Source organism: Petaurus breviceps, unplaced genomic scaffold (assembly GCF_028583685.1).
Source record: "Petaurus breviceps papuanus isolate PSGF00001 unplaced genomic scaffold, PetGlider_PUasm1.0 90825, whole genome shotgun sequence".
NCBI classification, from domain to species: domain Eukaryota; kingdom Metazoa; phylum Chordata; class Mammalia; order Diprotodontia; family Petauridae; genus Petaurus; species Petaurus breviceps.
The window spans coordinates 22,795,276-22,810,104 of NW_027187353.1; the positions used below are offsets into that span (position 1 = coordinate 22,795,276).

At 35.6% G+C, this 14,829-nt stretch overlaps 1 protein-coding gene across 4 annotated transcripts in view; it reads left to right on the forward strand.

The window, feature by feature from the left end:
* HERC4 (HECT and RLD domain containing E3 ubiquitin protein ligase 4) overlaps nt 1-14,829 on the forward strand; it is a 116,560-nt gene that overhangs the window by 45,269 nt on the left and 56,462 nt on the right. For 3 of the 4 annotated variants that reach the window (XM_069071500.1, XM_069071499.1, XM_069071501.1), the window contains 4 exons: nt 4,386-4,462; nt 8,986-9,207; nt 11,780-11,871; nt 13,766-13,896. In XM_069071500.1, the coding sequence (XP_068927601.1) occupies nt 4,386-4,462; nt 8,986-9,207; nt 11,780-11,871; nt 13,766-13,896 (522 nt within the window). The remainder of the gene's footprint in view (nt 1-4,385; nt 4,463-8,985; nt 9,208-11,779; nt 11,872-13,765; nt 13,897-14,829) is intronic. The other variant, XM_069071502.1, reaches the window with a different exon arrangement.

The following is a 14,829-nucleotide window of genomic DNA, read 5'->3' on the forward strand; positions in this document are numbered from 1 at the left end:
ATATATATATATATATATATATATATATATATATATACTATTATTAATATTATTTTACATGTAATTGGGAAATAAGATATACAGGCACTGGGGCACAGAGATCCACCATGCCCTACTGCAAAAGTCGAAGTGGGTATGGGAGAAGATATGGGAGAGAGCAGATTGGAGGAGGGGATATCCTGAGGGACTGCTATTTTGGGGTGGTGAATAGGGGAAAAATGGGGAGAAAATCTGTAACTCAAAATCTGACAGAAATGAATTATGTAAAGAAGTTAATAAAGCATTTGAAAAATTAAAAAAAAAGAAAAGAAAATTGCATGAAACTGGATGGTACTTATGAGCTCTCCACTTCTTTTTCTTATACGTATCCAATATATCTTTGGGGGAAATCTTACTCAAGTCTTCAGCTCTAAACATTATCTTTTTTGTCTTTGCAAAACTTATACAACACCAAGTTATTCCTAGTGTTTCATTTTAGTCTTTAATGAGTCTTATTAATAAAATTTGATTAATTTTGCCATTTTTCCTAACTAATTCATCTTAAGTTCATTCAGATTTTTGCTGGGTACTTTTTATGAAAGGCTATCCTAGCAATATCAAATGGCAGTACTGAAAGCAATGTAAAAAGTACTTTAGACATCTGCTAAAGACAATTTAAACTGTAATACTGGTAAGCCATCAGTGGTTCACATTAATCAATATTTATTGTTTCCATGTAGTATTATACTAAATAACAGGAATAATAATATTGCTTTCTGTTATTTCATTTCCATTTTATAAAGTGCTTTCATTTTTCTCATTTAATCCCAAGAGCAGCCCATAAGGTAAGCAGAAGGGTATTATCTCCATTTTACACTGACAAACCTGAATGGCAGAAAGGTTGCCCCGGGTTACCTAACTCAGTAAGTTTCAGAGCTGGGGGTAGAACTGTATCTTCTTACCTTTGGTTCACTATTATTTCTACTGCACAAACCAGGGATGGAGGAGGCAAAGATTTTTAAGTCTCTCTTGGGTGAAAATTAATGCTTAGATGCCTTTCAGAAGAGGTAAGAGAAATGAAAAGGGATTCCTGGTGAGCACTGTTGCCTAAGAAATTGACCAGAGGCTGTATCTGTGGTCTTCATGAGATTAAGGAGTATAATGGAGGAGAGAGTCCAGGATGATCCAAGTCTTGCTGGATTAGAGTTTACTTTGGAAGGTAGTTCAGTGCCACTTAGTACTGGAAATGTTTCCATATGCTGGTGAATATCAATGAGAGTCAGCTTGCTAAATTCTCCTAAATTTAATTAATTTAATTCTTGCTAAATTTAATTGCTAGGCTTCTCTAATTCAGCTGTGGATATATGTGGAAATCAGGAATTTTGAAGAAACAATGAATTTGGATAGGATACAGATGGTTTGTGTTCTGTAAAATATTAGTTTAATTTTGTCCTTGTCCTTAATAGTTCAGAGTAAGTTGATTAAAATCTGAATTTTCACACTAACATTTTAAGAAAAACATTGGAAGAAGTTGGACTTTACAAATGTCTTGGTTTTATGGCTAATGTAGAGCTTTATGAAAAGGTGACTTAGATGGGAAATGGCATTTCTGAGGATTATGAAAGTGACTCTGTAACTACTTGCATGGATTATTAGTGTACTCTAATTTCCTATGTCAAGGAAATTATGACAAGGAAAGTATCGCTTTCCCTGATCTTAAGCAATTATTCATGATTCCAACCTAGGTTTAATATTTCAGTTAATAATATCTATACCCCAGTCAAGAAAAATATTTTTTTTCATCTAAAAACAAACAAAAAAAAAGAATACTATTTCATAGTTTCAAAATAGCTTCTGTTAACTATTTGGTAAAACAAGACCTCTTTTTAAAGTTGACTTAAGCTATACAAATGTCTAAAACTATCGGGCTTATCAGGATTGCTTAGTTTTTGTTATTTCTAATTACAGGCATTTCAGACCATTTGTCAGTAATTACTGACAAGATCATCAGTATGAATTTTGGGTTTATTTGTTGGAATTTTGTTTACTTTTTAACATTATCTTCATTACTGTACATGATAGAACAATTTATAGTTTCTTTAAAATTGGAAATTTTAGATTTTAGTAGCTTGAAAAAGACTGTCAAATGTAAAAATTAGTAAGCCTTTCTTTTAAGGAGGAAACATTTTATTTTGAATTTGATTTAAAAGAAGTTTGGTCTAAAGAATTTTTAAAGTTGTTATCTAAAGAAATCATTGTTTGGAATGAAGCATTTTCATAATTTCCTAAGTATACATTTTAAAAGCTTTAAATGAATAAAAAATATTTAAATGACAGGTTCTGTCATATAATTTGAGATCCAATAGCCTTTTAAGATTATTTTTTAGTGAATGAGAAAGAGGGAACTGCACTTGTGCACACAGCTGACAAAGGAGAAGGAAGAATAAATTGCTTGAATAAAAAGCAGAAATGAGATAAATAGATAAATAAATAAATGAGATAAATAAAGTGAGAAGCCAACTTAGCTCTTTCTCCTACACAATTGATTACTAGGGAATAGTGTAATCTACCTTACAGGATTGGTTTTTTTTTTTTTGGGGGGGGGGGTGTTATTCAGTTAAAAGCTATTTAAGAGTTTTAACAGAAAACTCTTAGCAACTAAAAATGTATCCCTATTTTCCAAGAGAATATTTGACTCACTAAAGATGTGATTGTAACAAAAATTTAGTTTCCTCTTCACAAAAACAGTAGTTGGTAGATCATTTTATGTTTCCACTGTACCTGTTTGAGTTTTGTCTTTGTTCTGGTGAAAGTAACAAAATATACAGTTGTATTGTTTTTTTAGGAACCAAATATAAGATTAAACAGTGCATTCCAGGGAGATAAACTCTCTTTCACAGTTCATAGGAAAGTATTTTCACCTGTTACTATGTGTCTAGTGCATGATAGAGAAAGTACCATGCAAATTATCTTAAAATTAGTAAGGCTTACTTTGGGAAGTGGAGTCATCATTCATTGGATGTTATTGCAGACCAACTTTAGGAGTTTATTTATCCCAATTTTTAAATACAAGATTAATACTAAAGCCTCCAAATATGGGTATTTGAGGTTTTTTTTAATCTGATGCAGTTTATTGTGGCAGTGGAAATGTTTTCTGGCATTCATATCATAAATTAACAGTTCACTTGATTCACTCAAATTTATTCATTCACTTTAGCCTGGTGTACAACATGCTTAAGTAAATGGTGTTTTGAATCTATGTAAAAATATTAACACATTTCTGCTGGGTCTCTGCCACAACTAGAATCAACTTTTTTAAGGGCTTTGGGCAGTGTAGAGTGGTCTTTTATATTTGACATTTTTGGTTAAGTTTATTCATGTACATGACAAACGTTTCCTGCTACTAGTCCTTTGTCACTTTATTTGTTGCAAAGATAAGACATTTTCTTAAGTAAGAAAAATTTCCATGAGAAGATCCATTTGTAAATTGTAAAAATTGTGGGCTGTTGGTAGCTCAGTAGTAATGCTACTTTCAGATTTTGTAGTTACAAGATAAATCCACTAAATTAAAAACAAATATTTATAATACAGAAATGTAGAATTAGAGTAACTCCTTTTTTCTACTCAGAATTTGATTGCTGAAGATCTTGCAGTGAAAATCATGGGCATCAACTCTCTGGTCAGAGTTTGCTCTGGACACTCATTTGGCAGAATTAGGTCAGGTAGCAGTATCAGGTAAAGGGAAATGAGAAACATTCCTTACAAATTTTTTTTTCTTAGAAATCCATTTAGAAAAAGGAAAAATAGGATAGGACCACTGTTGAATATGAAAGGGAGCTATGTAAGAGAACTTTAAGTGTGATTGTTCTATTCGGTTGTTTTTTTTTTTTTTTTCACAAAAAGGTTTAAAAAGATTTTATTGTTTGGTATGCTTGATTTGGGGATAGAAACAAAAAGATAGCAAAGAGGGATTCTATTTTCTGTTTTATACATTAATACCACTAGAAAAACTGTCCTGCCCTGAGGAACTTAGTGGAAGGAAAATTATATTAGAAATAGGGAAGAAATGATAAGACCAATGAAAATGAAGCATGAGTGTTTTGGGATCGCGAAAATCCTAGTCAGTGCAAGTTCAGTTGTAAAGAGAACCAGGACCAGTAATAAAATAACATGTATTAATTATGGGCGCACACTGGAGACTACTTCAATGATGAGTATAAGTGTATGCATTGTTTAAATCCATGCTGGCTTTAAACTCTTTTTCTAAAATGATGTTTTCATCATTTTGTATGTTAACTTTTGGGACTTGTGCTCTCATCATACTATGAGAAAATGCCATGTGATGCCATTTGAACAGATGGTTATGTTTCTGTGTTTGACTGAGCTCTCTTTTTTCCCTCTCCTAGAAATATTAAAAGTTTGACAGATATTCAGATAGTACAGATTGCTTGCGGTTACTATCATTCCCTTGCCCTCTCAAAAGGTAAGCATATTTTTTTTAATGCCATTATTCCTGTTTGATAGGTTTAGGGAATAAATGTACTGAGCCATCATTTGATAAATCTTATGCATAACTTAATCGTTGTGAGAAAAATGCAACCTTCATGCTGAGGTGCTTCCTACAGATGTCACGTCAGAACTTTGTCATCACTACCTTGCCTCCTTTTTGTTCTTGTGTTAGTCATTGCTTTTTCAGGGGTAATGTTTTTAGAAAAGCCAGAGCATGTTGTACCATGGGGGCCTCATTTTTACTACAAATATCCATAAATGAGGGCAGATTTTATGTGACCTTATGTTCCCCTGTAGGGAGTTTTTGCATTATTTAATGGGATGTCCAGTGACATGCTTTTCCTGTCTGAGCTGGAAAGATTGGAGAGAGGATCCTAATATCCTTCTTTCATGAAATATCAGTCGCACTAGTGAAACTGAAAATATCATAATGAACTTTATGTCACTGATATGCCATTTTGGTTGCATTACTTGTCTTGCCAATTATAAATCTATGAACTGTTCAAGAACCATATGTAAAATTCATCAAATTTCCATGTATAAAGACAGCATAGGGGCCATGTTACACGTCTGTATAGTAAGGTGGTGAGCACTCTCTGGCAAAAGATCCATCTGTTTAATCTGTGAATTATTTCTGTAATGTCCCAAAACAGGTTAAATTCAGAAACTTTACTGGCCTTTTGTTGGACTGTTAAATAGGATTCTTCAGGGAATGCCTCAGCAGGAAGTCCAGTGCCACATGTCTGTTGTCTGTAGAGCAAGAGGAAAGATTCTGCCTTTTGGGGGGGTTGGTAAACAGGCGGAGTCACAGCCCAGCTTTGTCCAGCTGAGCTAGGTCATCTGATGCTCATTATCGGCACCGAGAAGCCTCTGAGCAGTTGCTTCACTTTTGCTGTCAGATTGATGCAGATTGAGCTAAAGCTACCATTGAGTCATTAATGGTGTTCAGCTGGAATCTTGGTCTTTGAGGGCAACATAGAGATGTTTGGAAAGTAGAAAAGAAATGTGTTAACAGGCAGTGGGCTTGTTTGAGACCATCAGCACACCAAAGGGATTGTGATCTCTCTTGCATCTGTTACTCTTGACTTTGGTTCCTTGTGGAGTGAGTGAGTGAGTGGGTGAGTGAGTGAGTGGGTGCTGTTTATGAAGACATTCAAGCAGATAGTGTAATATAAGTTTTCCCATGTTTGCATTCGTTTATGTGCCTTCATTCAGGTCACCAAATAAACACATAAAATGATGCATTTTTTTCCTGGGCTTCCAGCACAGTGTGCTTTAGTCAGTCTTTAGATTGGTCTGTATTTTACATTCATTTTTTTCCCCTTTATACTAGAATTTTGTCATAATATCGCTTTATAAAAACTGAGTTATCACAGAGATCAGCACACTTTTTCTGTAAAAGTTCAGATAGCAAATATTTTAGACTTTGTAAACCAAGAAGCAGAACCAAGGATATCATGTAGATATTTATGTAACAAGACTGAAAACATTTTACAAATTTTTTATTGACTTATTTGAAAATTTAACGATGACAGTGATTGAATACAGTTTTGTGTGTGTGGTACAAGTCTACTAAAGAGAAGAATAGACTTCTCTTTTGGGGGATAACATTTTGCTTAATTGCGGTTTAGAGTTAACGTCCCCTATCATCAAAATTGATTGCAAGTGTTCATCTGTTAATGCTGGTCTGAAATGAGATTTTTATGGGATGAGAAATACCACCTACACTCTCTTGTAATCACTTGACTTAGCCATGTGTATAAGAGCAGCTTCAGAGGATATGGAAATGAATGGGGTTGACTGTTCCCATACAACTTTTAAAATACAAAAACCGTGCTTAGCTCTTGGACTGTGCAGAAAGAGGTGGCAGGCCGAACGTGGTCCATGGGCCATTGCTTGCTGACCCTGCACGACTGACAGTATCATGTCATCACAGGAAATGATACAATAATGACGTCATGATCACTTGCTTAGTGTTAGTCTAAAGTGATCCATACATTCACATCTCTACCAGTGCTTTTCTTATTTAGAACCAAATCCACTGTAGTTTCTTAACTTGATGTCTATAAAGCATTTTGTTCTTTTAAAAATTTCATTATCTCATCTAAAAATTTTACTCTTCTGTCTCTGCCTGGAAGAGTTTTCCCGATCAAGAATGGATCAATGAAATTCCCAATTACTATTTACTTTTTCAGATTTTCAGACTCACTTAATTAGTTTCACTTTACAGGTTAAGAAAAGAGAATGTAAATTTAGTTAAGAGTTTTCTTAGTTCTCTGCTCTGCTTTTTCAGCGTTGATTTAGAAGTAGATTGTGAAGAGAGAGAAGAAAACTTGCTGTGTATTTATTTTTGTCTTCTAGTAGAAGTTGAAACTTGGGCACCCACCCTATCATTTCTGACTCTCATTTGCATAGCATTTTAAAGTTTCTTGAATGTTTTTTGAGTTAGATAATGTGAGAATCATTGTTCCAGTGTTAACAAGCTCAGAAAAAAGCAGTGTGGCCTAATGGAAAGAGGGCTGGGTTTGGATGCAGGAGCTCTGGAGTCACCTGCTAGCATCCCAACTTAGGGCCTTTCATGTGGCCTGGTCAAGTTGAACCTGAGCAGGTTGGACTAATGGATTGCAAAGTTCTTTTTTTGCTCTAAATTTATGATCCCAGCATAGCCAACTCCTGGCAGAGCTGGAACTTAGCCTCTTTTCACTGTGCTACCCTGGCAAGCTTTGAGTTGATGACTTCAAGATCTTAGACTATCTTTTATAGAACAAACCTGGAGTCAGGTGACTAAAACCAGGGAGCTTTCTGTGAGTATAGTGAAGCCTAGCCTGCCATGTAAGTTTTGGACTGATCATTTGGGACATGCTGTTTTGAGAGAGAAAAGAAATCTTATAGAGGGCAAAAAATGGAACATTTTCACAAATAACAATGAAATTGAATTATCTGACCAAAATAGGTGATAAATTAAAACCAGTTTTATATCAGTTCAGATTCACAGAAAGCATAAAATTTTTAAAAAATCTTATTCTAAGGAAGAGTGAGCCTATGACTTTGGTATTTTCTTTTAGTACTTTTGCTTGCCTAAAGTATATTTAGTTTTGACTTTTGTCTGGCTCAAAATAAGAGAGTGAGAAGCCTCTTGAGACTGCTTATTTATATTTCCTACAGAGTGAGAAGGCGAGAGAGAACATGATAGGATAGGTAATTTATTATGTGGGAAGAGATATCTTTAGATTAATCAAATTCATCCATATAATCCCATTTTGCTTTGAGGAAAGGGAAGAGAATAAGCGTTTATAGAAATTTATCTCATTTAATCTTCACAACAGTCCTGGTAGGGTGCAGGTGTTGTCATTATTCTCATTTTACAGTTCAATAAATGAGGCAAACAAAGGTTAAGTGACTTGCCTGGGGTCACCCAGCTAGAGAGTATTTGAGGTAAGATTTGAACTCAGATTTTTCTGACTCCAGGCCCAGCCCTTTATCCCCTGCCTCCTTAGCTTCCTCTGTCATTATTTCATCACATGCTTTGCATGTCATTTTGATAGTATTTGCTAACATTATGAAGATATTCGTTTTTGCACTTATAGCTAAAGTAAATGGTTTGTGATTTGTATCCAATTGTAGCATGATTGCACCTAAAAAGGGCATTTATGAAAGGAGGGAGGAGGGGACTTTGAATTGGTGAAGTTTCTAAACTGAGGGCTTGTTTTGTTGCCTTTAAAAGAAATGGAATTTTATTACTTTAATGGATATTTAACAGCACAAACTTAGGGCTAACAAAATATTGTCCAGTAGAAGGTCCTCTTGGATTGGCTTTAACGCATAGATAAGCAATATGCACAATTAACACACTAACTGGGTTTTATAAGTACTAAAGAAGTTTTTCTAGATATCTCCTTATAATTGTCTTTACATTTTTAATTTATGTAAACTGGATTTTGTAGCCAATACAGTGAGAGGATTTACTGTTCCATGATCATATCCCTTCCTGTAGAGTCTAGCCTTATTTGGGTGATGTGCCTCCTAGCACCATCATCCACATGAAAGTGGCTAAAATTTATAACAGGAGAGTTTCTTTTTGTTATTTCCCAGCAATTGATGGTAAATAAAACAATCGTCGCCGTGCTTTGTGACTATGTGCCTGGTTCACGTATCTACTCAGACTTTTAAAAAGGCATCAGCACAGAACATCTAACTAGTCAGCATCTTCTGTTTCCATTTGAATTTTATGTGTGACTGTGCTAAATAAATAGGATAATGATCAGTGCAGCTTCTCTTGTGTCTTTACAATTTGATTCAGTTTAACAGACATTTCCCTAATATTTGCCACATGCTGGGTTACAGAGACAAAGGTTGAAATATTCCCTGCCCACTAGGAGCTTATACTTTATAAAAGATGAGAAGAAAAACCTTGAATGATTTGTTGATCGAAGAAACTTTTAAATGAAATGTATTGATATAGGTCATATGAATTCATACTTTTTTTTTCTTTTGCAGGAAGTGAAGTTTTTTCCTGGGGACAGAATAAACATGGCCAGCTGGGTTTAGGTTTTGAGTTGAAAAGGCAGAGTTCCCCACAACTACTTAAGTCTCTCCTTGGAATCCCTTTCAGTCAAGTAGCCGCAGGCGGAGCCCACAGTTTTGTTCTCACTCTCTCAGGAGCTATCTTTGGATGGGGACGGAACAAGTTTGGTCAGCTAGGTCTTAATGATGAAAATGGTAGGTTCCCATTGCCATCTACCTAGAATAGTTGCTCAGTGAAAGTTCAGACCTCTGTGTCGATCCTTTTATGTTGAACCTTTACTGTCCCCTGATAACCTGAGACTTGCACCTAATAATTCTTGTACTGTAAGGTCACACACCTTCAAGGAGTCATCACATGACAGTGCAAAAAACAGTCATAGAACTGATATTCTAGTCTCACCTTTGCCCCTCAGGGGCTTGGAGGTTAAGGAAATGGTATCTGCTCTCAGGGTCTTCATTTTCTCATTTACAGAATGAAGGGGTCAGACTCTCAAGTCCTTTTCAGCTCTCAGAGTCTCTAAAGGGACCAAAGTTCACTTAGGTAGATTACAGAAATGGGACTCCGATATTCTTAGTGTTAAGTGAAAATGAATGTTTTGAAGTTCAGCCCATTTAGACTTTCAAAAGTCCGTAACTTCTTGTGAGGCGAGTTGCATATTAAGATGTGAGAATTACCTGAGAGGGGGAGCAGTTGGATTGTTGATCCCCAGCAACAGTTTGTGTGGATAAACAAATAATTATGCAAGTATACAGTCTCTGGGGCCCTACTTGGCAAAATAAAGTTTGTCGAAAAATGTTATCTCCTACAAAATAGTTGACATTTTTTAGGCATAGAGGTGGTCCAGTTTATAGTGTTCTGGGCCTGGAGTCAGCAAGGACTGGAGTCCAAACTTGATCTTGATGCTTCTTAGCTATGTGACCCTGGGCACATCACTTAGCATCTGTCTCATTTTCCCCATCTGTAAAATTGGGATAATAATAGCATCTACTTCCCAGGGTTGTTGTGAGGATTAAATGAGATCATATTTGGAAAGTGCTTTGCAAATCTTAAATCTTAAAGCTAGCTATTGTTACATTTATATATCATTGTGTTGCTTATAAAGCCCTTTCTGCTTGAGTTTGAGATTTTTTTGACCTTTGAAAATGACAAGTTAGGAATTGAGAACATAATTTATTGTTAAGAGATAGAGATAGGGATTGCTAGAGATGGGCTTAGCCCTATCAGGATGTGGAATTTCCCAGGTGAGGAAACTCCCTTTCCTAGTGCAGGTCAGCATTTTTTCTGCATCTTAGAGAATTGTTTAGGGATGACATGTCAAACATGCAGTCCACAATACTCCCAAGTGTGGCCCAAACCAGATGAAAATGTCATTAGGAAATATTTAACAAAATATTTAACAAAAAATAAAATAGAACATAGATAGTACTACATTTAAAACTAAGTCAATAATGTGGCCCTGCAATGGTCCTTAGTTATAGTTTAGTGGCCTCTGTGTCTTTTTGAGTTTTATGCCACTGAGAAGTAACATGATTGGCAGCCAGGATGTATCTTGTAAGCCTTGCCGGCTTTGAGATTGACTCTACATCTGCTATCCTCTGCTTCCTCTTGATTTATCATAAAATAATTTTAGGTCCATCAAATACATGGATGAGTAGTTTTGAAGAACAGGGTGGTACCAGTGGATAGAGAACTGACCTGAGAATCAGGAAGACTATGTTCAAGTCCTACCACTGACCAACAGTGATGTGAGATCCTGGGCAATCAAACAGTTGCAGAGAAGGTCCTGACTTGTACTAACAGCAGGAGTTTCAATCCTCGGGACTTCAATACACTGATGCAATTCTAGGTCTTATCCCTGTCCTTTCATGGTATGAGCTTCTCACTGAAGATTGACCTATAAAGAGACATCAGTGATGAAAAGCTTGAGGTTCTGAGGGTCTTGCAAAGGGTCAAATAGCTGTTTGTAACAGAGCCAAGCTCAGAACCCACATCACCTGATTCTTACTCCATGGTAACTTTCACCATGCCACACCACCTCTCATGTTCTTCTGAAGGATTTTAGCGTTGTGTGCTTTAACCTTTGAGTCTAGTTTAAATTTGATGAGGGTTACAGCCTAAAAAAAAAGTTCAACATTGTCATTCTGTTCTACTTAAAAGTTTGTCTCTGCAACGTAGTGTTTTGTTGTATCACCAGTACTTAATTTAAAATGTATGGAGTTGATCCCTCTCCTGCCTATTCAGTGTGTTAGTTTTCCTGTTTATTTGCTGCTTGTCTTAGGAAATTCAACAGATAACTTCAGCAAACATTTAATAAGTGTACAAGGCACTGCATGAGGAACTGGAGATATGAAGACAGCTGCCTTCCAGAGGGCTCCACAGTGTGCAGAGTGCCAGGCCTGGAACCAGCGGAATGGCCTGAGTTCAAATCTTGCTGCAGACACTAGCTAGCTGGATGACTCTTGGCAAATCACTTAGCCTCTGTTTGCCTCAGTTTCCCCATTTATAGAATGGGAATAACAATAGCACCCACCCCCTAGGGTTGTTGTAAGGATCAAATAAGAGAAGACTTGTCAGATGCTCACTTAATGACTTGCCTGGCACATAGCCAGTGCTACAAATGCTAGCTGTTATTACTGATTCATTGTATATTACCATCAGAGGTGTATTCAAGGAAAAGCCAAATAAACCTTAGTAAAGTAAATACATGGTGCCTAATTTAAAATTAAATGCCTTTAAAAGTGTTAACTTTTTTGTTTAAATTTTCAGATAGGTTTGTTCCTAATTTGCTGAAATCACTAAGATCACAGAAAATAGTTTACATTTGCTGTGGAGAAGATCATACAGCAGCTCTTACTAAGGTATAAAACTGTTGCCTTCATTCTTGTACTCTGTGTAGTAATTTTAAAATCAGGACAATTCTTGGACATAATGAAAACTTTTAAGTGTTATATGCATTAAAATGTGAGTGCAGTGGCTGTTTATTGTTACTAAAATATCAATAATGAAAGGGAATATTATAAAGGCTAATGTTCAGTGATCATCTCCAAAGTTGTCTTCATTTTCTGTCAATTGGCAGTGTTTTGTATCAGAAAAGAAAAAACAGTGGCATGCCATTACATGTGATACTTTCTGTTGATAATTTTACAGCTCTATTTTAAATATTGCTGAAACATAAAATTTTCAGTGTTAAAGCTTCCTCTGTAGTGCTTTGTGGCTTGCCATGCTGGGTAGATTAATTCCAAATTATATTGTACAGCTGTGTATTGTTTTAATTTAGCATCCATTTGGCTTATAAATATTTTACACTAAGTAGTAGAGGAAACTGAAGCCCTCTATTATCCACAGGCCAAGTACTGTGCAAGCAGTTACAATATGACCTTTCCTCACACAATCTTGCCAGTGGCTTCAACCCTGACCTGGAAGGAGCACCCTGTCTTGGGGTGAGTGCTAATTCAGTGTCAGTGCTGCTTGGTCTGATGGAGAGATCAGCAGTTGAGCGAAAAGAAAAAATCATCATGATCCCCCAAATCTTCTCAGGGTCTTTCTTGTAGTAATGTTTATGTCTAAGAGGACTGGCAAGGTCTTGCATTGACCAGATTTTAAATTAGTGTGTTTATTTGTCTTTATTTCTGCTCTGCATGGTGGATAGACACAATTAGGAAAGTTGAAGTACTCATTAGAATGTGGAACTTTATATTCCCTCATATTTAGAATTGATTTTTTAAAATTGACTTATGATAAGTGGTATTCTTAATCATTAACAAATATTTGTTGATCTAAGATGTCCAAAATGCAAAAAGTACAAATTTGCAAGTAAACTGCTATTAATCTACAAAATTTTACTTCTCAAGCATTTGCTTGATTTTAAGGTTTTTTATTTATTATAAGAAGATTAATAGTATTAACTATACTATTAGCTAAAATTTATTTTGTAAGGTCATTCACATTCACCAAAGTTACTATATATATATATATGTATATATATATATATATAGTGAAGAAAAAAGAATTTTAAAAGTTATTATTCATGTAGCAATTGTAACTGGTGACACATTTTTGCAGCTCAACAATTTGAGGCTCTTATTAAGATGGCTCTAACCAGAAAAGCAAAATTACATAATTTGAATTGAAAAGTTTTTATATACCATCTGTAATAATGTAGAATGCGAAGAAAATGAGGACTTCTTTTGCTTAGGTTTAAATTGAGAACAAAACTGGTTCTTCTTGATAGACTTTATAATAAAGATGTTCTGAAGTAATCTCTCAATAATGTAAAAATAATAATTTGCATAATTTGAAACACATGCCCCCTGGTGACACTTTCAATTTTGCTTGGTATAAGTATGTTGCAAAAATATGAAAACTCCATCACCTTTAGGTTTAGTGGAATAGAATTCACTAAGATACCAACAACAACAATAATAATAATGGTTAGAGAAGAAAATACCAAGAGAAAAATGAGGATTTTCATCTTTTTATTAGTGACAATGATTAATATTTATCTCAGAATAATGTAGTGATTATATGAATAAATTAATAACACAGTAGTAACTGTGTAATTATACCACTAGCCTTCATCCCAAGACTGTAAGTAATTTAAAATTATAAAATATTTAGAATTGTTTATCCTTACGTTATAGTATCTTGCAGGGAAGGCATAGGAAGGGGAAAAAACGGATTTGCAGTAGAGAAACTTATTTTTGTGAGGTGTGGTCCTTGTGTAATAAATTGGGTACTTTGTATTTTTTCCAGGAAGGCGGGGTCTTTACATTTGGAGCTGGAGGCTATGGTCAATTGGGGCATAACTCAACCAGTCATGAGATAAACCCCAGAAAGGTTTTTGAGCTTATGGGAAGCATTGTCACACAGATTGCTTGTGGACGGTAAAGTACATTGGAGAATAGAATTCTGGTGTCTGTATTCCTGCAACATATTATTTATCTTTCTTTATCCATCATCTTTGTATCCCAGTCTAAGATAAAGAACAATTTTATGCATATTATGTAATATTAAAAATTCAGACAGGTAGGTGGCGCAGTGGATAGAGTACCAGCCCTGGAGTCAGGAAGACCTGAGTTCAAATGGAACCTCAGATACTTACTAGCTGTGTAACCCTGGGCAAGTCACTTAACCCTGTTTGCCTGAGTTACCTCATCTGGAAAATGGTAATGAATGAAATGAATGAAGGCAATGGTAAACCACTCCAGTATCTTTGCCAAGAAAATGTCAGATAGGGTCACAAAGAGTCAGACACGACTGAAATGACTAAGACAACAAAAATATTAAAAATTAAATTTAAAATAATATTGCCTGATTAAACAATTTCTCCAATGCTGCTACATGCTTATATTAACAGCAAAGTCACCTTCCCTTGAGGATAGCACGTCCCTTTAGTTCACTCCACTGATGAATGCTTGTTGTCTGTCTTTGTCTGCCCCCAAGGGTCAGGAGTAGGGATTCACAGATTCTTTTCTCCTGTCTGGCTCATCAGAACAATTGTTGTCTCTGGGTCTCCAACATGCAACGCACTATTTGACAGAGAGTTGTCCATTTCATGAATACTTGTGGTTGTTTCATTGACTGTGCCGTAATCACCTTTCCTCCTTCAGACTTGATGCATTCTCTTTATTTTACCCTTTCCTCACCAGGAAATACTTACCTTTGATGTCCACAGCAGTCTTCCAGTTTCTTGGGTGACTTTAGCATCTGGCTCTCAGTCTTTCTGGCTAAACCATCTCTGGTCATTCTCCTTGGGGACATTAGTATTCATGTCTGAAACCTTTCTAGACTGGGACTACGTGGTTCCTCAGCCATTT